The following is a 25,828-nucleotide window of genomic DNA, read 5'->3' as shown; positions in this document are numbered from 1 at the left end:
AAGATAAAATTACTTTCTGTAGTGAGCCAATGACTGAGTGACCTTGGGAATTGCTGATTTATTTATTTATTTGCTTTATTTATTTGCCACCCATCTCACCTTTGTAAGTGACTCTAGCAGGCTTACAGAGTAGAAAAAGATCCCCCTTTTTCACTAGGACTATACATTTATTTAGCTATAACATACCTGATTACTTCATATGTCAAGAAAATATTGACGAGAAATACATTATCACTTGATATGAAATTACACTATTTTTTTGTAGATAGTTTTAATAACCTATATATTCCTAATGTGATGAACATGGCAACATATGTCAATTTTAGGAACTTGACTGTGCTATGAAAAGGTAAATGCTCAATACAAAACAATCATCGAGCCAAAAGTTTAGCTTTCACCACTTCTTTGAATTGCTTCAGAATTCAAGTGTCAGATTTCCTCCAGGAGTGCGCAGTAGGTTTTTTGTCCCTCCTGCTTATTATCTGCTCCATTGCAAAAGAAGGAAAAGAGCTGCAATGTTAAGAAAAGTGTACTTTATAAGAAAATATTTTTACACCAATACAATGGGAAACTGGGATGTATAAAATAAAGGCATTTCCTTTAGTATAAGGTAGATCAAGTAAAACATTCTTGAATGGATTCCTTTTCTGTTTTGCCTTATGTACTAATTTAGCAATTAAAAGTACATTCAAATAGGTAAAAGTATATTCAAAAAAGGTTTGAAAAAATATTTTCTGCAATTTACCATAAAAGAAATAAACGCAAATCTTAAATCAAAGGGATTGGCTGTTTCATTCATTGAGCCTGTTTCTCCATTTAATTAGTGCCCTAACTAATTAAATGCAAGACAGTAAATAGAAAAAAATTAGAAACAGGAAGTATTCGTTTTAATTAAAATGCATGGGTATCTTTTTTGTGGATAAAACTAAATCCATCTGGATTAATAAAATACATGTTTCAGCATTAAGGTACACTCAAAACATAGTTCTTTAGTTTTTTTGTGACTTTCGCTCGAAGTATGTACAAATCTTCCTCATTGTTATTGTAGTCATAATCTGTAAGATTAAAAACAAAAAAATCTAGTCAAATATAATTATCAGCATAAAAGTTTCATCTTTACAGTTTTGTCCTTTCCAGGGTCATTCTAATCAATTTCTCTACATTAGCAGCTAACTAATTATCATACATGAATTCTTATGTAGCCAGAAAGTTAATAAGCAGTTGTAGTCCAGTAGGGTACTCTAAATCAGTCTAAGAAGGCTTACACAATAGATTTCACAATTGAAGACAACTTCCTACATAGTGCAGAAATTAAAGCAATACACTGATGGCTGTTTGTACATATCTAGTAACAAGATGTGAAAGTGGTAAACAGTATCACTATCAGATCTATCCATTATCAAAAAGAGACAGACAGAAACCAATCATCTTGGCCAAAAGAAATAATCATCTAGCAAACATAAAACCACACTAGCATATTTTTTTGCTTGGAGTGGGGGGGGGGCGCAGGATTTAAAAAACGAACAGTACATTTATTAAATCTTTAGTAGCCTTACATCTTGAAAAAGAAAAACATCATCTCTATACCATTATAGATTTATGCTATAGTCTTACCATTAGTTTTAGAACATAGAACAAAAGACAGCAAGTATAAAATTCATCCAAACTCTGTAGTTAAAGATTACAAACTCCATATTTATACATGTACAAACATGTGCTGTATAAAAACTTGCCTGCAGACCAAATTGGGCTATGTAAGGGGCAGAAGTTCTATTCATACTTTAGTTTCAGTTTTGGAAATTAAGAAAGTCAATTTCTGACAATTGAGTATCCATAGTTCATAGTCAGTATTAGAGATTCTTCAAACTATTTGTGTGCTCCCAAGCATGGGCCACTTCCCCATCTTTGCCTATTATGCACCAAAGTGATGCTTTTTGACTAAACAATACTGACTTAATTTGATATTAGTTTAGCCCTCCATTTTTATAGCAAAGAGACTATTTTGCTACTTATTAGCATGGATGTTGCTTCTACTATAATATGTAATACTTGTAAAAAGAATTTTGACCAAATTAACAAAGCTGGTTTAGCAATCATGTGTAATTTACTTACAGGGCCTGGTGATGTAGCTCCTGTTCTAGCTTCCACTCGTTTTGTGCTTGGATTCCGTAATGATGAGGATGACCCACTAGAGTTATTCATCTTGTTAGTTCGGAGTTTATTTCCCAAATCAGACAGCCAGGTTCTTCTGTCAGTAGAACCATTCTCCTTGTCAACCATCTTCTCACAAGATGTTTCGATAAGATGTGGATAATTTAGACAAGTGGCAGAAGAACAAGGACTACTAGGAGAAAAGGGCTCTTTCAAGTTTTGAATATTCTGTACTTCTCCATTAAGAGTAAGGCAGTCTCCTCTACAAGGCTTTGAACTTGCTGCCAAAGTGAACTGTTCTTGTCTGGATTTCTTAGACTCTGGGTGATGTTCAGTCATACAGTTACAGCTTTTGAGACACATATTTTCTTCCCTACTTGATTCTAACCTTCTCTTGGCACGTGTTTCTGACCTCAGATGTGGTGAGGTGGAAGCAAAGGCAGTGTCAGGAATATCTGCTGCAGCTATTTGTGGAGAAGCTATCTTTGTTTCCCTTACAGGTGGAGATGAATTTGGAGTCTTTGTAACCCAGTGTTGAATGGACGTAGTTGAAGGAAGTACTAGTTTTGATAAGGTGCTTGAAGTAACTTTTTGCTTTGCAGGAGTGAAGGTGCAAATTGAGATGCTTGGTGTCGTGGCAGAAGATGATGTTGGTGTGTTGGTAGGAAGCGGAAGATCTCCCGTATAAGTTGGAGCACAAGCAGCTGGTTGTGGTGAAGAAATAAGAGGGCTGCCTGTTGGAAGAACTTTAGGTGGAGTACCATGCCTGCTGCTAAGAACTTCTAAAAGGAAAACAAAGCAGCTTCAGTGAAGATAAAGTAACACGAGGGAAAAATACAGCAATGTTGCACAGCTAACATATTTAAATATTTAGAATCTGAATGACTCAGATTTGAAGCGTTTTTTCTGTGTTTTCTTAGTAAGCAACCTGAGAATTGCTACTTAGGAAAATGTGTATAAAGTCATTTGGAAATACATTACTTCTAGGAAAATTCAATGCATCTTGGGAGAGGGTTTTTGTGGTAAAAGACAAGATACAAAATGATAAAGTCTGAAGAGATCAGGCAGTTCCATAAAGAACGAAGGCCCTGCTCAAGGAATTCTTTTTGCTTGCAGAATTTGCCTCTACATTCTCAAACATAAAAATAAATGGTAAACATCTGTGTATCTTTTCCAAATATTATATTAAATCTTGGAAAGCCTGTCAGCAAAGTCTGTGCATACATAATTCGTAGGTAGCCACAGTACTACTGTCTTTGCCAGTGAATGGGAGGGGGGAGTACGTACAAACAGCTTGCATGCTTTTATCTAGGCAGCCCTGAAATAGAACTGGGGTTAAGACAATATGAATCAGTGCAAATAACTATTTAGCATTTGCTTTGTATTCAACAGGCCAAGGGCTCAAAAGGAAGCCTGCTTATGTTTGCCGAGTTCATGGACTTCCTTTCCCATTTCTAAGCTGTTTCAGGAGAAAGTGAAGGAGAATAAGGAGATGAGACATTTTATATAATACTACTGCCAACTTTATAAAGATGCAGCATGCACATCACTTGCAGTTTTCAAACCAAAGGATTAAACAGCACTCTTCTTCATCTATGGGAATAGGAAGTGATTCTTTTAAAGTTTCCTAAGAGAACAATGATGTATATGTGCACGTGAGATTCTCACAGCATGAAAGAGAACTGGCACATACCCTCCTATTGTTCGGCAAGTTTCCTGCATAGGAATTTTATGTTTACAGAACAATTTACAGCCATTCCTACAGCTAGAAATATGCCATTTGCAACACTCACTCAAAGATACCACCATAATTCATTTTTTGGGAACTTCCTTGTAAATGAGAGATAAGAGAGATCTATCACATATGATTGTGCTGTGAGTTGCAGTCAATAAATATAAGTGAAGCACTCTTGTAACACTAAGTTTAAAGATTAATGTCTAACAACGCACTCTTTACTCTGTAAGTTTACCCCTCTTTGTATGTTAGAGTTAAGAATGAATTCTTATGCAATGCACGTAAGGTCAAAAGAAATATCCCTGCCACAACTGTTCAATGCTATTCATGCACCAATTGCAATATTGTTATTATATTATTATTACTAATAAGAATATAATAACAGGAATTCAGCTTATCTATTTCTGTCCTTTGTGGGAGTAGAGGGTGATGCAAATGGTAAAGAAGTCTAGTTTAAGACCATCAATGCAATGCCCTATAATTATAATGCAACATTTGGACAAACTAAATAATTAAAATAATTTTATTATTATAAGAATGTGGTCTGAACCATGAAACCATATTTGACAGCTAAATTTTTATATTGTCCTTGATATGCAATACATAAATAAATATTTCTCACCAAATATAACATGATTAGTTAAGAATTAATTAACAATAACCATGTACAGAATACAGATTTTGCTATTATGACATCATAGGTACCTGGAATTCTATGATATAAAATATATGAAACTCTGGGAGCTCTTTGAAATAAGTAAGAATTCCACAAACTTAAACAGGGACTATATTTTCTACAAGGCATATAGCAATAGCAATAGCAGTAGACTTATATACCGCTTCATAGGCCTTTCAGGCCTCTCTAAGCGGTTTACAGAGAGTCAGCATATTGCCCCCAACAATCTGGGTCCTCATTTTACCCACCTCGGAAGGATGGAAGGCTGAGTCAACCCTGAGCCGGTGAGATTTGAACCGCTGACCTGCTGATCTAGCAGTAGCCTGCAGTGCTGCATTTAACCACTGCGCCACCTTGGCTCTTCTAATTCTATCTAATTTATCACTGTATTTCTCCCTTATCATTTAAATATAAGAGAATACTTAATTCTTGGAGAAATAGTACCTTCCTTCAACATAGAGGGGTGTTGATATCCCCAAAATCTTTGGGGGTAGGGTGTATTTTTAAAAAAATCACACTCTAAGTATGATTATTTAGTAAAAAAAAAATACTGGAGAAATATCATCTTATTTGTTGCATGACAGATATTGAAGAAATTAATGCATTTGCTTAGATAGAACCATGTGTTAACTTTTATATTTAGGATATTGGAAACAACCTATAACCGGGATGGCGAACCTATGGCACCTATGGAACCTTTGTCAGGGCACGCGAGGCCTTTTTTGAAGCCATTTTTCACCCTGCCCAGGCTCCAGAGGCTTTATAGGAGTCTGGGGAAGGCGAAAACAGCCTCTCCCCGTCCCACCGGAGGCCCTCTGAAGGCTTCACGCGTTCCCTGAAGCCTCCGGAGCACAAAAAAACTGGTCCTACGGGCAAACCAGAAGTTCAGGAACTGAGTTCTGGTTTCCTCGTAAGGCCGGTTTGAGCCCTCCGGAGCCTTCAGGGGCCTTCCGGAGGCTTCCCTGAAGGCTCCGGAAGACAAAAAAGGACCCTACGAGCAAACTGGAAGTCACTTCTGGTTTGCTCGTAGGGCCGGTTTAAGTCCTCCGGAGCCTTCAGGGAAGCTTCCTGAAGGTCCCTAAACACTACAGAGAACTTAACCTGACCCTACGAGCAAACCAGAAGTGACTTCCGGTTTGCTCGTAGGGTCCTTTTTCATCTTCCGGAGCCTTTAGGGAAGCCTCCTGAAGGTCCCTGAAGGCTCCGGAGGACTAAAACTAGCCCTATGAGCAAACCGGAAGTCTGTTCCCGAACTTCTGATTTGCCCGTAGGACTGGTTTTTGATCTCCTGAGGCTTCAGGGAAGCTCCTGAAGCTTCTGGAGGGCCTCTGGTGGGGGGGAGGCTGTTTTCGCCCTCCCCAGGCTCCTATAAAGCCTCTGGAGCCTGGGGAGGGCAAAAAAAGCATGCAAAAAATGGGGGGAGCGCCTGTCATGCGTGCATGCGCGCTGGGGGTGTGGCACATTGCATAATGGGTTTGGCACACCTGCGCATGACCCTCTGCTCTCCCCTGCTTTTGGCATGAGCGCCAAAAAAGGTTTGCCATCACTGACCTATAACATGTTCAGCAACAAATAGATTTAGAATTTGAAATATTGTATTGAACTTTAAACTAACCTTTTTTTAATAGAGTTGGAAGGGACCTTGGAGGTCTTTTAGTCCAACCCCCTACTTAGGCAGGAAACCCTACAACACTTCAGACAAATGGTTATCCAATATTGTCTTAAAAACTTCCAGTGTTGGAACATTCACAACTTCTGGAGGCAAGCTGTTCCACTGATTAATTTCTAGCAAAACTACTTCAGAAATCTCTTTGATTGATATTGGTTTTATTTCCTGGAATATTTTACTTTAAAACCCAATTTTGTATATTTTTTTGATTTCTACTGCCATCTTTTCGGTTTTGTGTATTTTTAATTTTGGCAAATGCATGCAATAAATTTGTTATGTATGAGAATTGCAGTAGGGCTTATGCTCTTCCCATTATTAGTATACACTGCACCATAAAAGTGATGTTCTTTATGATTCATACAGATTATTGTATGATTCATACATGCTAAATTTAGAGAAAATTAGGAATAAATTATGTTTTGTAATTTATTTTGTAAATAACAGTTTTCTACTATCTAAATCCATATTAGAGAAAAGCATTCATTAATTCAGAAGGCCTTACCTATTTTGTTTTGTTCTACTACTGTCTTTTGATCAGTCCAACCAACCAAGCTGGTTTTGTCTGTCCAGGTCTTTTCTTTGGTGCTTTGCCTTAAGCGCCAAATCTTGATAGTGTTGTCATCTGAACAGGTGGAAATCTGCAAAATGGCATGACAAATATTGCAGATTGAAATACAGAATATAGAAGATTAGAGTGGGCAAATTATTGGCTGTATATGGCTCTTATTATCCAATTTACAGTACCCACACTGGATGAAACTGGTATCACTTCTAAGGAACACTCCCTAGTCATCAGTATCACACATTAATGAAATTAATAGAATCAATATTGCTAAATAATTTTTTTCTTAGGTTTGTCCATATTTGCAGGATGCCTCATGTATTTTATATACAGAGGGAATGCAGGCCTCAGCCTAGGAAAAAAGTAATCAGCCATGCTGCATTTACTTAGGAAGCCCTATCAAACTCAGTGGTCTTACTTCTGATCAGAGAACCATTTTATTACATTATATTTTACAATACAGCAAGAACTGATTTCTATATACGTTTAACCCGCATGATAAAAAGGAGTAGGAGAAGTCATTTGAGAACCAAAGATTTCTAGGGAAAACATGAAGATATGTGTAAAGAAATAGAAAGAAAAAATGTTTGGAATAAAGAACCTTTGAAAATAGCCATCCATGTTTTAAAAACAAGAGAAAATAGTCACCTTTACTTTTGCAAAAAGGGAAAAATGGAATAGAACTTTTAAAAAAAATGACAAAACAGCAGGAACAAACCTTAGTGAAATCAGATGGGCACCAGGCAACCGAAGTGACCTCTTGCAGGTGGCCATGAAGTACCATTGGAGGAAATTGTGATTCAGATACCTACATAGAAACAAGAATTAAAAAAATATATATCAGGAAAGATTATTGCTTATTTATGACTAGCATAAGGGACACAATTCAAAGGTAGGACACTAGAGCTTCTAGACATCTAGCCATCAATTTCACCCAGTGGAGAATTCTCATTACTCTCTGGCTTTTCACTACAGAAACCATCCCTAGCAGATACCCAAATTGGCTGGATCCCTCCAGTCATTCTTAGCTGTAAACTATAGTGCAATATATCTAGACAATTCAGGTTAGAGAGCAGATGCAAGTTATCAAAGCAGAGCTTCTATCATGTATTGTTTGTTAAAGGACAAAAGGAAATAGAGAAACCAAACACATCCTGAAGAAATGTATAAACATTGTAGCTACATCTGTAAGCTAAATTCTATATTTAAAATATGCAAAAGCTAAGCCTAGATTATGGGTAAAAGTAAGATTAATGCTCTAAAGTCCACATTTTGAACATTTTTTTCATCCAGTGTTAATAATTTTTCCTATTCTTCATTGTAAGGTAAGTTGATGAATTATGCAGCTGAACCTCTACTTCCAGTCATTAGTATTAGGGTTCAAGTATTCTGATTCGTAAATTTGTGATTCATTTTTTCAAATTCTCAGCATAATTTGGTAGAACAAATGAGTTCTATACCGGGCTCAACAGTATTGCTTATGAGAGGGATCTAGGTGTCATCCTGGACCGCTGCTTAAGTATGGTCAGCAGTGTGCTGTAACTGCCAAGAGGTCAATACAGTCCTAAGCAGCATCAACACAGGGATGCCAAGGTGGCGCAGTGGTTAAATGCAGCACTGCAGGCTACTGCTAGATCAGCAGTTCAGTGGTTCAAATCTCACCGGCTCAGGGTTGACTCAGCCTTCCATCCTTCCGAGGTGGGTAAAATGAGGACCCAGATTGTTGGGGGCAATATGCTGACTCTCTGTAAACCACTTAGAGAGGGCTGAAAGCCCTATGAAGCGGTATATAAGTCTACTGCTATTGCTATTGCTAGCATCAAGATCATGGGAACTGATAGTATTACTCTTTACTGCAGTAGTGAGGCTGCACTTCGAATACTGCTTTCTTCTGCCAAGATCTGACAGCCTCTACCATTCTATCCTTCCACTTAAAATCTAGCTCCCCCCCTCCACCTGGGATAGGGTGAAGTCAGGACTGGACAAGAATGTGAAAGCATCAGAGGTATGGCCATGATTTTCCTGTTTTTAGTTTTATTGCTGTTAGTTTTACAATATATATTTTTATTGGTTGCAAGTTATCCAGAGCTGTTTTTTAAAATAGGCAGATATATAAATGTTTTAAGTAAACAAATTGCATAACTCAAAAATTATGTAGATGTTAGCATGAAACAGTTCATGCTTCATATTTTGCCCTAAATGTTTATACTTTTGAGAATTCTACCCTTTTCAGGAAAATGTTTTAAAGAGGCAACTTTGTGGTAAGAAGGAATATGCAAACATTGGTAACTAGGTGGTAATGAAACAATCCTAGAGCCATTTAAATTTTAATATTTGATGTTAATAATGATCTTAATATTCAAGATGCCTACGAATCACAAATGTTGAGAGAGCAATTTGTCAGGTTATTACAAAATGTTTAAGGAACAGTCAGCTAGGCTTCCTGACTACTAAGTCAACAGAATCAAATGCAAAACAAAAGGAGGTTGCTCTAAAATTAAAGAACATACCCACTCCTTGTTTAAATGAGTTTTGTCATATTGGATTATTTAACAATCTAATTTTATATAAACCATTTAATTTTGGTTATTTTATACTAGATGGGTTAACCTGAAATACCCTAATGTGTGTCACTGATGAGGAAATTACACTGAAACATATGCATCTCTCCGCAGAAAGTTTGGCATGGAAACTAAGTTTCTGAGCTGCCAGCTGATACTGGCAAATGTTACTAAAAATTCCAACTATCATAATAAAATCTTAACTTCTGAAAATCAAGGATCATGGTGATAGGGGATATGAAAGTAACCTAATTGTGACACACTTTATAAACCTTGGGAAATTATTAGCTTAAAAAAATTAAAACAATTATGACGATTAAACTTTGGTTAATGTATAGACTCTTGTTAAATATAAAGCAAGAACTTTCAGTTTGTTGTAGTTGCTGAAAAACAGATCTGAAAAGAGATTTTTAAAAGCTTATTAAAACCAGATTAAGATCAGCAACTAGAAATACAGAGAAGGTAGAGGCAGGAACCTAGCTCTGCTTTATATCTGGACTTGTATTCAGGTTTGACAGCTGTGTACTTTAGTATACTGGAAACATGGCTCAATGAATCTAATTATCTTCCCCCTGTGCCTACATATTCATCTTTCTTGCATAAAGTGGACATAGAAATAACATAGCAATGTTGTAGTCAGAGTCAACACTGCTTACCTTCCAGATATAGGCACATTGGTCACTTGAACCACTGATTAAGAACTGGTTATCTGGGCTAATGCTGGATTTGACATAGAAACTGGAATTTTGATGTCCACTGAAAACTGACACTGCAATTGAACAAAAAAACAAAGAAAAACAATCATATACAACTGAGAGCTGAATTTGTGGATAAATCCTTTACATCACATAATATTTTATATAGAGAAGGCTCTAAACCATTTAGTACCATTTCTCTCACAAGCAGAATAATCAAGGTTTCATTGTCAATAACTATTTGTATACATTGCATAATTACCAAAAAGATAATAATTAAGAGACTTTTTCAACTTAGGCAATTTTCTTAAACAGCTAGGATCAGAAGCTAAGATATTTGCAAGAACAAACATTGAATACTTACAATCAAAGGAAAAGGAGCAGGGAAGGCAAATTTTACTTAGTGCAGCAAAATAAAATCTGCCACTAGAGATGTGCAAAATGTTTCAAGTATCAATTGTATGAAACTATTTTAAGTTTGAATTTAGTGTTCAATCTTGAAATGACCACTTTTGTGCTAGAACACATCTGTAAACAGTATCACTGTACCCTTTCTCCTGAATATAACAAATATTCAATGAGTTCCTGTGTGGAATCCTGTGCTAACTTCTAAAATGTTGCCAAAAAAAGGACCCATTAGGTATTAAAGATTTTCAGAGCACTTAAAAAAAACATTCTCACTTATTTCTTTCTTCAGGGAACTGTTTATCTCTAAAGTTAATGGGAATGGTGGATTGTTTACAACTTTTACATTTGGCGTTTTTGAGGTAGACACTACAGTTTTGGTATCCAGTGGGGAAATTGCTGCTTTTCTCATTTCCTGAAACCGGCATCTTATTTCTTAAGAAGGATGTGCAGTGACATAGAGATATGGGTTACTTGGCTATTTTTAAACAACTTTAAACAGCTTTAAAACTAAAGCCCCAAAGAACACTGAGTTGTCACTAGCAAAGGGAGTTGTGTGCAATGGACACTCTGTAATGGAGAGTGGGATGTCAGATTCCTACACTCGTAATGAAAAGAAACTCTGTTATGGTATTCAGATGTAGATGGATGGATGGAGAGATGCTTATGGATGTAAATATTCTTCAACATTGTGCTGTCTAAACATGGCTTCAAACCATGTTATTTCAAGTCTGCATCAGAATTGCTACCAGTAATGGAAACTAAGAATTGATCCAATAGCTCTGGAGATTAATTGGCCACTAATTCTACCATTTTCTCAGCACATAAATTCAGCAGAATATTTTCCTATTGTTTTATAGCACCGAGAATTGCCCATTTGTCTTTTCTAAAGGAACCATAAGAAATATGTTTGATCTGCCTTCTTGTTGTCATCTGTCAGAGCAATTAGCATGTTGCTTTGTTCTGTTTCAGGTTGAGCACACAGAGTAGGATAAGGAAGTATTTTCAAGTTTGCAAACATTTTCAGGCTTTAGCAGGCAGAGTGTTGGCATGTGCAATTGCTCACACACCTTAGCAGTGCTAAACAGGAAATCAAAGCCTTGCCTGTAAGAGTCCAAAGTCAAATCAGAGCATGGGTAAAGTATAAGTCCAGAAGCAGTTGAAAGGTCTAGGCATCAGGATAGTCAGCCAATTCTGGAACCAAAAAATTGAGATTTGGGTGGCACAGGGGATTTAAAGTCATGAAAATATAGAACATTTTAAGCAGTTGCTTCCTATGGAAAAACCAACTGCTGACAGTTGTAGTAATATAAGCTCAATTAAGGCTATTGCTAGTTTGTTTCTCAATGAGTTGATCAGAATTCTTCTGAGAGCATTCCATTCTTAGTTCTCTAGAGCAGTGTTTCTCAACCTTGACAACTTGAAGTCCACAGGACTTCAAGTTGTCAAGGTTGAGAAACACTGCTCTAGAGTTTGTAACATGTGCTCAGGGATAGCACTGCTTGGAATTGGCACCTCTGTCAATTGAGTCATACTGATTCTCCCAAATGATTATTGGCAAGGTTGTCAGCAGGTAGTTAATTGCTCTCCAATTCTTCAGGCTGACATTTATCAAGTCAAGGCTCTTCTGTGTTTAATCCCCTGACTTGAAAGAGATCATGACAGTCAGGATAGGTAGATCCAAGTTAATTTTTGTCTCTCTTGTGTCTGGGTCTTGTAATCCAAAACAATCTTCTTCTAGTAGGAGCAGAACCAAGAAATGAACTTGACCATTTAGAGCAGCTTTCTTTATTCTGGTATCTGCTAGGTGTATCAAGGCTAAATTACAACATAAGCATTAGAAATCTTTATAGATGCTAGCAAAAATTAAAACCAGTTTTTCAATGCTGCATGAATTTATTTTCTTTCTGTTTGGTAGCCTTCCATTACAAACACTCAAATAAATAAAAACGGATATAAATATCTTCCTTATGTGATTTTTCCCATTTTCTCAAAATCTAAGTCCTTATCAGTGATACTTCCATAGCAGAAAAAAGAAAAAAAAATCCTACATTTTCAAAATATATTAATTGTGGAATTGCAGCAATTAAAATTTTGTAGATTTTATTGATCTATCCTTCAAAAAAACCAATTTATCAAAATTGACTGAACCTTCCAACTCTTGCAGAATTACAGAATATAGCATAAAGGTAGATGGTTGGAACATAGACAATTTTTCATGGACAGTTCATTTTAGTTCCATTTCTTCCCAAAAAGGAGGAAAGAGCAACGAACACTTAATAACACCCACTATTCCAAACATATTTAAGTCAGTCTTTCAATATTTGCTGTTTTCTTGTGGCCTGACAGGTAAGTTTGCAGACTCTGAAGATGATAAATAAATAATGCTTGCTTGAGATAAGCACAATTAACATAGGAATTCACTGCCATATGATATAATGGTTCCACTCTGGATTAATGTAAAAGGCCGCTAATGATACTAAGAATACAGAGAAAAGATATACAGGTAGTCCTCAGACAACTGAGCTTGTTTGTCTAAAGGAAAAGAGAGAATGGAAACATCTGTAAGGGTTATAAACTTTCATACTGCGATTAATTGAAGCTGTCCTAATAGATATGTATATAAAGTATAATTCACTACATACTGCAATTCTATGGACACTCAGCTGGCAATAGCCATATCAAATATATGGGACTACCTTTCCTAGAAATGCCAGAGATATAGTAAGTGCATCAGCCATAGTTTTCTAAACCTATTAAGATAACCTGTATCACAAAATATTAGTTCTTACCTGGATTATTCTTCAGACCTGGCATACAGAACATGTATATATTATCATCAGTGCAATTAGCAAATAGGTTGGTACCAGTGGAATCCAAAATAAGACTGGAATATCCTAGAATACAAAAGATTCTGTTGTCAGACTTCCCTCCTTAAAGGCTGGATAAGAAACAGCTAATCCCAGCAGCAGAAATCTGATTATTAGTATTTTTTGGAAGATTAAACATAAAAATTCCAGCAAGTGCTTTCAAATGACATTAAGGTACAAACAGTGTATGGTGGTGAAACTCATCTACGTTTTAAGTTCTTTCAATACAAAGAGGAGGCTTGTCTTTTTTGTTAAGGTGGAATAGCATGAATTTTTTCATTATTTTGATAAAGATGAGTCTTTTTATAACTAGGGAAACTGACCTCTTATGCTTATTTAGTTAGTCTGTGGGTTTTGATAAAAGGAATAAAGATATTTTAAAAAATATTTTAGCACATCCCATATTGCAGCGTAAAAACATTTCTATAATAGATTTGTGGAAATCAGATTCTATTTTTTTCCATTCAATTGAGATTGTTTTTCGGAGACTGCCTGAGCAAATCCCTGTAATTTTCTTGGCAAAGTTTTTTAGAAGTAGTTTGCCATTGCCTACTTCCTAGGGCTGAGAGAGTGACTAGCTTAAGGTCATCCAGCTGGCTGTGTCTAAGGTGGACTAGAACTATCAATCTCCCTGTTTCTAGTCTGCCGCCTTAAACCACTACACCAAACTGGCTCCATGTAAATAAGATAGAAAATATAAAAAAATAGGAAGAAGTATCTAAAAAGTGCTTCAAATCACTTTTTAAAAATTAAAACCCCAGGGAAATGGAAAACTTTGCTTCGCATCAGGGGGGAAAAGCTATCTGAAAAGCATTCCCTAAGAGAAAATTGCAAAATCCTCTCCTCAGTTCTGCCTACATCATGTCAGAGGAAGAAGCAGAGCACCGAGAAGACCTACACATACAGGCAGGCTCTTATTATTCAGTCCTGATTAACATCATAGCAAGTCATATTTACAATATTTTATATAATGGTTTTGACTATGACATTAGGTCACTCACCAACAGAATTTCTGCTTCTTTTTGTTTGAAATTCAGCCCAGCTGCATTCATCTAGTTCCTTAGTAATGCTGACACTAATCTAGCATGGCAACTGCTACCATTAAATCAGCTGTAAAAGAGCTGGGGACTGTCAGTGTGTCGTTTAACTCCTAATAACCTGCCTGAGAGACATCATGGAACATTGAAACTCACAAGGACCAGAAAATAAAGTGTACGGTCTCTTATAGCATAAGGGACCAACACAGTATTCTCTCCAAAAACAAAAATACCTTTTTAAAAATCATCTTCCAGGATCACGGAAACAGTCTTTAAGCTCCAGTTTACACAGACCATCCCAAAGAGTAATGTGGCAGCACTGAAGACTATTAACACCTAGAGAATTACCCTGCCCATCCTCTCAAAACAGGTAACCAAACAGGGCCATTAATTCCCTTATTTTATTAAAGCTAGTCCTGAAATCAGGCTAAGCTAGATCTTGGTAACTGACCTCAGCACAAAGTGTAATTCTAATGTATGAATACAAAACACAGCAAAAGCAAAGAAAAAATCTGCTTTGTTTTGGAATGACTCTGATTGCCTTCCTTCTTGAATATTCAGTTATGCCATACCAAGTTTACGGGTACTGTTCCCAGGGTAGCTGAAAACTCTGGAGGGCACTGGTTCCTGCCGGTATGCAGTATAGTTCTTGCGCAGATCCCATATCTTGATCACACTAAAATTAAGAAAACAAAATTCTTCAGAATTCCATACCATGATCAAGCCTTCCTCATTTTGATCTCCAAATATATCTGACATGAATTCAGTGAATCATAGTCCCAAAACATGGGAAGGAAGCTTGCTATACTCAGAGCAAGAATAAAACACTAATTGACGGATAGGAGATACCTTTATCTACACATTTGTTCAGATAGCAGGGGAACAACATAAATGGAAAAAGACAATAGTAGCAAACATACTATGAATATCTACTTATTTAATTTATTTAAGTTATAGTTAGCCCAAATCAAAAGATTATGGATGGGTTACAAGATATTTTAAAAAAATAAGCCAACCTTCTCCAAAGACAAACATCACTAGCACTTTGCTAGGTTCAACAACTCAGTGAAATAAAATTTTAATAATAAAATATTGAATTATTTTCAGTAATTTTCTAAATGCCATGAAGGAGAGGACTATGTGAACCACGGGGAATAGGTCAAGTGCGGGGGCTGCCCACAGAGGCCTATTGACTTTTTCATGCCCCCCTAACTTCAAAAGTAGAATTCTTAACCGTACTTCCCAAGATGTTCTTTCCAAATGGGCAGCTTCAATTCTGATTAGGCAGTGTCTGATGCAACCCTGTACTACATTACATATTGCTGTTATAGGCAGTATTTTGCATTGAGCCCAGAGATTTAGTAATAGTCAGTGCCGCAACAGGAGAGTTGTTACCTTGCAAGAAACTGATCTATCAATAACTGTGGCTCTATCTCAACAATTAATATAACAATTGTGTATAAAGAATGCTTATACATTGTAGACAAATTGTAGCTTCTGGGTCATTTACAACCCCCCCTTCCTATTGAGTGCAATACAGTACTCCTGGCAGGTAATCAGCAAAGTATCAATTATCAAGGCCAGTGTATCCTCATCTAAGGAGGGCTACAACTTGTGCATCAGATAAAGCTAGGCAAAGGTGCCACAATAATGGCCTTCACTTGCTATTTATAAACAGCTGTAAATCGAAGAATATCCTCAAGGCACATATCACATTTTATGGGGCAATGTGACCGTCTAATGGCCTATGTTAGTGCAATGACATCTGCTGATATACAGCAACGCAACCTTGGAGGGATTTAATCAATTATAAATATAATACAAATATATTAAATATTATGTTACTAGTATCCGGATATCACCAAGAATTGATAGTACCCAAAGATTGAGAAATTATCTTCTTAATTTATTTAATTTCTAAGAGAGACAGCAGCTACATCATGCCTTTAAAGCCTAGACAATGTGTATGTGTGTTTCACCATGTTCTGCTATAATTCAGCTATAGGATGGATACTTATTTGACAAATGGCTTGCTTATAACAACATAGCTAAATAAGAAAATATGCTGTGGTCTCCCCCCCCCCCAAGAGAGTCCTTGTTCCTCAGGTAAGAGGCATTCTATGCAATTTCAATGAAGTTTCATTACATGTTCACATGAGCATACAATCCAAAATGAGAAATCCATAATGCTTCTCAAAAGAATTTTTAAAAATTGTTGGAAATAGAAATATTGACTATTACCCATCAACAGCCCCAGCTGAGATTAAGGTATGTTCATCTTGAAGTAGTACCACTGTTACACTCTGCTGGAAATCCTAAGAAGAGAAATGGGAAAAGAGGTCATTTCTCAACAAGCTAATACTATAACAAAGTTAATTTCAACTGATTTGTACATTTCCTATAAACAGCTTCCCATTTGACCCAGTTGGTAATTATTTATTGATGTTTCAAAAACTGTGGCTCTATCTCAAAAGCTGACTCCCTAGATATTAGTAGAGGGTCACATAAAACAGGGGTGTCAAACTCGCGTTGTCACAGCAGCATCACGTGACGTATTTGGATTTCTCCCCCTTCATGAAACTGGGTGTGGGCAGTGCCTGACTTATCCAGCCCGCGGGCCATGAGTTTGACAGCCCTGACATAAATCAATATAATTAATTCAGTTGTTTTCCTTAATTGCTACCATCCCCCTAATAATTTCAAGCTAGTACAGCTGCCAAGACAGAACATGACAAAATCCAGCCTTAAAATTCCAGATTCTTACCACTGAGGGTGCAAGTCCTTTCACATTCTGTTTTTTCTTCCTCAGTTTGGATGGTGTTTTATCTATGATGTTGTGGGCACCACTTATTTGTTTGACTTGCCTGTAAAATCCATCTGTAAAACAGGTTCAGGAAACATTTTTTAAAAGACCTTCCCTTCTGGCTTTTCATATATGGTAAATGACCCACAATCATACTGTAAATTCATTCAACTTTATGAAAATTGAATATTTTACCTAGTATTAATATGTATTATGTAATGGAAAGCACTGGAATGAAGATAAGGAAAGCCAACTCCATATCCACAAAACTCAGGGGTAAATCCATCTCATAATACCATTGCAATGAGTCAAGAGAATAAACAGACACATCATACCTTTCTTACTGCATCGAGTGTCCCAGATCATGATATTTCCATCCCTTCCTCCAGTACAGAACACAGCTATAAAATACAAAATTAGAGCACGTCACTAAAAAAAAATAGATCATGTTGATTAGACCTAAATCAGTAATTCCTCAAATGCATTCCTTGGCCTAATAATAGTCCATAGACATTAACTTCAGCCTTTGTATGCTCACAGGCCAGAACCCCTTTGCCACCTTAACCTTACTTCGTGGAAGGCACTCACACTCCACTCACAGTCTATCTATTCAGCCCTTGACTTCTTGCATCCCCTGATAACTGTGTCCTCATTTTACTGACCTCAGAAGGATGGAAGGCTGAGTCAACCTTGAGCAAGTGAGGCTCAAGCCTCTGGCAGTGAGCGGAGTCAGCCTGAAATACTGCATTGTAACCACTGTGCCACCAAGGCTCTTAATTTTTCTTTAAAAGTAGGGGAGGGGTAATTGTTAGGTGGTTGCCTCTTTTTCTTAATAGTTCTTTGTTGACCACAGTTGAAAAACGTAGATAAACCATGTTCTAACTTTATCTCTTTTCTGAAATACTATTTCCAGCACTAAACCTATTTTATATTTATAAACACAGATGTTCTGTTGTATACTTCACAGTAGTTTAAACTTTGCAGTTTTTGAGGGATTTTTCAATTTTATCTTGAGCTTTTCAAAAGATCATTCTTGAAAAATAATTGCTTTTGTAAACGTAAAGATGGAGTATTAGACTGGGATTTCTACCTTAATTATCCTAGCTAGTTCATCTAAGAACATATGATAGCAGCATAGCTTTTTCACAATTTATGATCTATGAACATTGGCATATCCATGGCCACTGTAATTGTATTATTTTGTATATAATAAGTCCAGTTGTGAGTTCTAGCAGCCGCTACTGCTGGTTTGCTCAGGGATGTGCTGCGCGCTTGCACAAAACAATGAAAATTGCTCTGCGCATGTGCAGAAGCCAAAAACTACGCCGCCGCCAGGAGAACCGGTTCAGGGATGTGGCAGGCCTGGGTCACTGCTGGTTCCAGTAGTCCATGCCGCCAAGCTACTACGGGTTCGGCCGAACCGGTCCAGACCAGTAGGAACCCACCACTGAAGAAGCCCCAAATTCCTATGCTCCATAGTTTCTACGGTAATTCCCCCCCAATTCATTAAAGAACAGAATATTAAAGTTTACCTTTTTCAAATTTAGAAAAAGCAACTGATTTGAGACTGCACTGATGTCCTTTGCATACTCCCAAGAGTTCACCAGTCTTAATATCCCACACTTTTGCAGTTTGATCCCCTGAAGCAGTAACCTTAGAGAAAACAAATGCAACAGTTTACCACTGGAAGCAAAAAAATTATTGTACCTTTAACATAAGCTTATGAAACAAAAGCATTTTTTCAATAGATATATGAAATGACATGTTAGTTCAATATTATGTATATTTTCTCAAAAATAAACTCCAGCAAGTTCAGGGGAACTTAGTCCCTACATAAAGTACATACAATTCCTGTTTTGGAAGGTATCAGGTACATAGATGGTTAAAGACATCTAAGTATAAGACATGTACATTTACTAAGTATAAGACATGTAAGAGATGTACAAGTGGTCCTCATTTACGACCACAATTGAGCCCAAAATTTCTATTGCTAAATGAGGCGTTAACTAAGATTTGCCCCACCTTTCTTGCTAGTTAAATGAATCACTGCAGTTCTTAAGTTAATATCACAGTTGTTAAGTGAATGTGGCTTCCCCATTGACTTTGCTTTGTCAAAAGTTTGCAAAAGGTGACCATATGACCCTGGGGCACAGCAACCATCATAAATGAGTCAGTTGCCAAGCATCTGAATTTTGATCACATTACCATGGGGATGCTACAATAGTTGTAAGTGTGGAAAACAGTCATAGGTCACTGAAAAACAGTGCTATGGAAGTTTGAACGGTCACTAAATGAACTGTTAAGTCGAGGACTACCTGTAGATTAAAATATAAATAATGCTTCCTAACAACAGATGTGCCAAACACAAATAGATTAAAAAATCAAATTCAGAAGGATCATATTGCTGAATCCCATTTCTAAAACAGATGCTAGAATGCAAGGTCCAACTGCAACACTGCAGATTATAAGGCAGTTCATAGCCATAGCTTCTCTTGTTAAAGTGAGAGAAAATTGATAAACTCTCAATGAAGTCTAATTCACTGCTATACTGAATGAATTGCTAGTTTTAATTCTACTTTTTGCATCAAAACCAATAAACATCTAGTTTAAATTCACACTGTAATATTGTACGAAGCCAGGGAGGCAGTGGTGAATGGATACCTCGGCAGAAACTCCAAATTTAAAAGTTGTTTTAAAAAATTGTCTTAACTTTTTTCAGCATGGAACATCCATTTACCTACTTTTATGAACCTCCATAACAAGTAAGCAAACTAGCAGCTAGTTTGAAGTTTGCAGTGGTTTCCTATTAGGTTTTGCTGTGTCGAACTAAGAAAACACAAGCTATTTCATGTTTTGTTCCACTGGAACCAGAGAACATAGATATTTCAATATAAAGTTTGTCCTGAGCTAAAACTAAACCCTTCTGTATTTCATGATACATGGTCTAGACCCGTGGTGGCACGTGGAGGCCTCTTGGCCGGCACGCAAACCGCCACCCAGCTGAGCTCCACCAAGCATGCCCACGGACCTCCCACCAGCCAGCTAATTTTCAGGTCTCTGCAAAATACTATACATGCCATCAAAAATATAACTATATACATCCAACAGGAACAGGAAGTGCCTCACAGGAGCAGATAGAGGTAAATCCTAGACAGGCAGGAAATGCATCACTGAACAATGGAGATGAATGTTAGAGAGGAATAAAGCTACATACAAGGTCAACGTAACATCTGTAACAGTGTAGGCATGCGGGGTGTGTGTGCATGCTCCCCACACTCCTTTTTTGGTGCCGGGTTGCTTTGGGGAGGTCCACTAGGCCCAAAACAGTGTATGGTGGGGGATGTCGTGCATGCATTGTATTATTGGTGTGGGCATGCATATGTGTACTGTTATGTGTGCATGCGCTTTTGCCACATGAGGACAAAAAGGTTAGCAATCACTGGCCTAGACTCTGGTCATATCATTTATCTTCTAAGCTGTACTATATTACTAAGCCCACTAATGATCTTGCTAGAATATTAAGAGCCAGAAAAGGCATAATAATGAATTGCAAATAACAGAAATAAGTAGAGGGAATAGCATAACCCAAGATTGAGTGGTATCCATAGTAATAAAACAAACAGTGATGATTTACAGTACTCACAATTTTGTGTTCATAGGGCATCCATGCAAGATCAAACACAGCATTTAAATGAGCTTGCCATTCTGAAGTGAAAGTAAAATATATTAGATCTAAATAAACCAAATTCTTTGCAATAAAACATCCACATATGAAAAATGAAGACTATTATTTTCATCAAATTTACAAAGAACAGTACCACAAATACAGTATTAAAAAAACTACAGGCTACTGCTTTTATCAAATAATCCAATTCATGTGGTCCAAATATAAGGCTTTCTTTTTACCTTTAACAATTTTCTTGTTGTTCAGTTGTGTGTGGGTATCATACAGCCTAACAAATCCCTCTTCATTGGCAACACCAAGAACATGTTGCACATCTGGAGCTGAAAAATAATGTAGTAAATATTTGTATTTTAAAACTTTTAAAAGCTGTATGCTTATTAGTAGTACATAACTTTTTCTGCATCAGAAAATTACTGTCATATATTCTAAGTGTTAACCATATAAAACACAAAATACATTCTTGTAAATATCAACTTTTCCCATTCTTATTATCATAAGAATAGACAAACATCACCTATTTTAAAAGATTAACTTAATAACAAGCTACTTTGAAAGACTGGCAGATACTGTAATTAGGCAAGGGGAATTCATGTAACGAACATAAACAAGTTCTCTTTCCCTATATCCTTTTGATAGCTGTTTTCAAAAGAGGAATGGATAATCAATTTCTTTAGGCATTAATTTTCCAACCTTCGCTGAATTTGGAAAATGGCTACCGAGCAAAAACAAATTTGATGGCGGATAGTGTGTGTTTTCTTCATTTTGTCATGGAAATACTTATATATGGATGGCTGTAGCCTAACTGAAAAATAAAAAGCATCCCAGAAAAATGTAATGGCAAACCACTGGAAAGAAAAGTATAGGATGTTTTCCACCCAAAAAGTAATTGACTCTACATGATTTACTACTCATCCTAAACTCCCTAATGCATGAAAGTTACTAGCCTTCACATTGATTAGGCCCAATGATCTGAATGTTACTAAAAGTTGCCCAGCATGTTCTTTTATCCTTATGGCTAAGAAACCTTTCACAATCTAGTATATGCCAGTTTGTTTGGACTACAAATCAGATTTTTACTTTTCCATTGACAATGATGACTTTGTATTATAGTACAAAAAAAAAAAAAAAAAAAAATCACCACATCAGAAAAGTCTACCTTTAAAGCAACATAATGACAACTCTTACAGATGAGGCACCACTTTACCTGTTGAAAAGCTACAGCCAAAAGGAGGAACTGGAATTCCCATGTCTCCATAGGAAGGATGGTCATCTTCCTTAATACACTGATACTGCCCTAATAGATGGTGTAGGGAAAATCTTGGTGCCAAACCTACCACAAAAAAAGACAGGTACGTTTATTTTATTTTTAATTTTTTTTACTGACAGTAATAAAACAATGAAACACCAACAAAGAACTTCCCCAAACACAACACACCCACATGTAGAAATAAATGCAGAGCTTTCCTGAACTTCAACTTCATATAACCCCAAGACTTGCAGGAATAGCCAGGTATTTACATATTTACATCTTTTGGGAAGGTTGGGATAGTAGGGCCTGTCAGATGCCTTGACGTGTATTCCAAAGGGCATTTTTAAAGCGATATGTGAAAAACTGACAAGAATTCTGCAAGCAGATTTAAAAGATTTCTTCATGTATCACCATTAAACACTGCTTGACATTATATTCTCCCTCAATATGTCTCCTAACCACCTGTGCCTTCAAAGTATATTGGCTACCTAGTTTCCTCATCCTCAGTCTCCACTGATCATATCCTATGGGAATGCTGTCAAATATGGGTTTGCTGAATAGCATGTTTCTCTGATCCACCTCCCCCCCCTCCAAGTACTGTATTTTTAAAAAATGCTTTACAAGGTCTACAATATACCGCACCTGGATTGAGACATCAACATAAGTCTGGCTACTATTTATCTTTATTTCAATGGGGCAGGTTGGGGCTTGTGAGCTGGGCCATTTAGTTGTGTTGTCCTGACTACCCAGAGTCAGTTTTGGTGAAAAGAGCAGCTATACAAATTTAATTGACAATTTAATTGACAATTAGAATTATTTGTCAGTGCGCAACATATGTACAATGAGATTGGTTGAGCTCCCTCAAGCACCCCAAAACAATACAACTCACAGTGAAGGCAGAAAATCCCTAACTCAATAAATCATATTAACAAACACTCAGTCCTATTGCACCAGTGTGAACATGTTACACGTTCATCAGATTTATCTGATTCATTTATCCTTTAGCAGATAAAGGGTTTTCTGTTTAAGCCAGAATGACCATAAAGGGAAAGGAAGAACAGAGAAGAGCAGGGATGCCTTCCTCACTCCCTCAAGGACACATGGTCTTAAAAGGAGAGGAGAGCTGGTCTTAAAAGACCAGTGGAGGAGCAATGGGGATTGTTATTATATTTTGACCCCGGTCTTCTTCTAACTCGAGGCAGAGAGCATACCCTGATATCCCTTCCTATTTTCTCCCCAACAATCCTAAGAGGTGGGTTGGGCTGAGTCAGTGCCCGAGCCAAATTTATCCAGCCGGTTTCCAGCCTAAGGGAGGCTTGGAATTCAGAGTCTCCTGGTTTACAAACCGCTTATATAAACAGGCTCTTTACAGGAACCAGGGGCTTCCCAACACTTACCCTGCGGTCCATCCTGGCAGCGGCGGACTAACGAACGACACAACATCACAACAACGGCAGCAACTGGAAGCTCTATTATCACCGCGCGCCAAGCCCGCGGGAAAAAGAATAGCTTATTTCACTAGATCTCCCGCCAACCCGAAGTCCGCGCCAAAGACACTTTTCTACAGCTATTGGCTGCCCTGGCGGCAAGAAGCCACGCCTCCTTCTTTCCATTGGCTTTTCCTATCCCACCGCAAGATGATGCCACGCCCTTATACCGAGGCATTAGTTGATAACCAACCGGTCTTTTTTAAAATTGCGCATGCGTAACAACTTCCCCGCCTCCTACTCATGCGATCTTCCGGAAAGAGTAATAATCCGCGTGCTGGCAGGAGCGCGACTGCGCAGGTGCCTAAACCTGGGGGTTCTGCACAAGCGCAGATAATTACTGTTTGAAACGGAAAAGAGATACCCTTACTTAAGGCTTTCCTTTCCTGTCTGTGTAAAACAAAAGTAATAAAGCGTCATTCTACGATTCCTTTCAGAAACTCCTTATATAACGGGGAATGGCTTCCGTTTCCAAATCCTTCCTCGCTGATGCCGGCTATGGGGAGCAGGAATTGGATGCCAATTCCGCACTCATGGAACTGGATAAAGGTAAGGGGGGGAAACGACCCGTGGCAACATGTGCGCATGCGTGGATAACGTACTAACCTAACACCCAAAAAGGAAGTCCCTCCTAGTGTTCCTTTGAGTGTAATCGACGTGTTGGGGCCTTTGCAGAAGGATGAAGTTGCTTTAGATTGGAGTGAAAGCCTTGTGGTTTCTTAATATTGCTGGTTTTATTGTGTATTTTAAGATGCCACGGGCTTCTCTGTCAACTCCCATACCTTAGCGTTCTCCATCGCTGCAATTCCCATCATTCCAAGGCAATTCCCAGTTTTTCCAAACTGATTGATCGTCCCCAGTTATCTAATTATCTCAGCTAACGGCTATCCTGTGTGGTGCAAATGACATTAAGTCACGTGTTTTACTAAAAAGCAGCCTGAGCCTATTGAGTCAAGCCCCCCCCCCCTGCAGTGAAAAAAAATAGATTACCGGTAAATGCCAGACAGTTGTGCATTGGGCCTCTTTTTGAATACATAACTTGAAATACATAATCTACCGTATTTTTCGGAGTATAAGATGCAGTAAGGTTTTGAAGAGGCATTTTTTTAAAAAAAGTAAGTAGGTAGATAGAGGGATAGAGAGGGGGAGAGAGAGAAATACAGTAGGTAGGTAGGTAGATAGAGGGAGGGAGAGAGAGCAATACAGCAGGTAGGGAGAGAGAGAGTAGGGAGGGAGTGATAGTGGGTAGGTAGTAATATTCCCTCTATTTTTTTTTCAGTGTGAGCAGAAAAGTATAGTGTTTGAGCGGCATATTTTCATGCCTGAGCACCTGAATTTTTTTCACAGATGTCACCTAAGACAACAATGAAATCAGTATTATTTGAAACTCAAAGTTATGTTTATTCAAGGTACCCGCTTAATTAAAAGTGTTATATAATATCAGTATCACTTAACAACGGTCCTGCTTAGCAACCAAAATGTTGGCTCAGAAACTCTGGCATTGAAGCATGCAAGTCTTAAAGCTGTCAAGTTACAAGACCTTTGCACCCCTAACCCTTTAGGGGAAAAAAACCCAGGGGTCTTCAAACCTGACAGCTTTAAGCCTTGTGGACTTCAACTCCCAGAATTCCTCCTCCAGTCATGTTGGCTCAGGAACTCTGGCACTGAAGCATGCAAGTCTTAAAGCTGTCAAGTTACAAGACCTTTGCACACCCTTTAGGGGAAAAAAACCCCAGGGGTCTTCAAACCTGACAGCTTTAAGCCTTGTGGACTTCAACTCCCAGAATTCCTCCTCCAGTCATGTTGGCTCAGGAACTCTGGCACTGAAGCATGCAAGTCTTAAAGCTGTCAAGTTACAAGACCTTTGCACACCCTTTAGGGGAAAAAAACCCCAGGGGTCTTCAAACCTGACAGCTTTAAGCCTTGTGGACTTCAACTCCCAGAATTCCTCCTCCAGTCATGTTGCAGCAACGTCATCTGCGTGGATCTGCTCCATCTTCGGTTTTTTTCACAGGGGGCAGGGCTGCCGCTGAAGATGCCAACGAGCCCCCACCGCCACTAGAATAGCTGCTGCCGCCTCCTCCTCCAACAGCACCAACATATTTGCTGCCCAGGGCTGCAGCCGAGGTGAAGCCTCCAAAGCTCCCGCAGGCGCCCCCGCCCATGGCAGCAGCGGCGGTGCCTCCCCCTCCGCTCGGAGCACCTCAGCTGGGCTCTGAGTTACCCCTGCTGCCGCCTCCACC

The 25,828-nt window shown here is 37.9% G+C and overlaps 2 protein-coding genes across 2 annotated transcripts in view; one reads left to right on the top strand and one right to left on the bottom strand.

Moving 5' to 3' along the window:
- Positions 1 to 517: 517 nt before the first annotated feature.
- On the bottom strand, positions 518 to 24,067 carry DTL (denticleless E3 ubiquitin protein ligase adapter). The gene is made up of 15 exons (XM_087717754.1): positions 23,956 to 24,067; positions 22,054 to 22,179; positions 21,071 to 21,169; positions 20,808 to 20,869; positions 18,697 to 18,817; positions 17,500 to 17,565; positions 17,126 to 17,238; positions 16,603 to 16,676; positions 14,934 to 15,037; positions 13,247 to 13,351; positions 10,011 to 10,123; positions 7,512 to 7,601; positions 6,734 to 6,869; positions 2,113 to 2,933; positions 518 to 1,055 (listed from the first exon to the last, which is right to left on the bottom strand). The coding sequence occupies exons 2-15, from the start codon at positions 22,094 to 22,096 to the stop codon at positions 990 to 992; spliced, it is 2,013 nt and encodes a 670-aa protein (XP_087573880.1). The 5' UTR covers positions 22,097 to 22,179; positions 23,956 to 24,067; the 3' UTR covers positions 518 to 989.
- Positions 23,915 to 25,828, top strand: part of INTS7 (integrator complex subunit 7) — a 50,734-nt gene continuing 48,820 nt past the window's right edge. Inside the window, exon 1 of the mRNA XM_087717753.1 lies at positions 23,915 to 24,134. Coding sequence (XP_087573879.1) covers positions 24,044 to 24,134 — 91 coding nt within the window. The 5' untranslated portion in view covers positions 23,915 to 24,043. The remainder of the gene's footprint in view (positions 24,135 to 25,828) is intronic.

Source organism: Thamnophis sirtalis, unplaced genomic scaffold, assembly GCF_051295495.1.
Source record: "Thamnophis sirtalis isolate CommonGarterSnake01/CBP01778 unplaced genomic scaffold, rThaSir2_p1.2 scaffold_6, whole genome shotgun sequence".
Lineage (NCBI taxonomy): Eukaryota > Metazoa > Chordata > Lepidosauria > Squamata > Natricidae > Thamnophis > Thamnophis sirtalis.
Note: the sequence above shows the minus strand (reverse complement) of the source record. Positions and strands in the feature narration are given on the sequence as shown.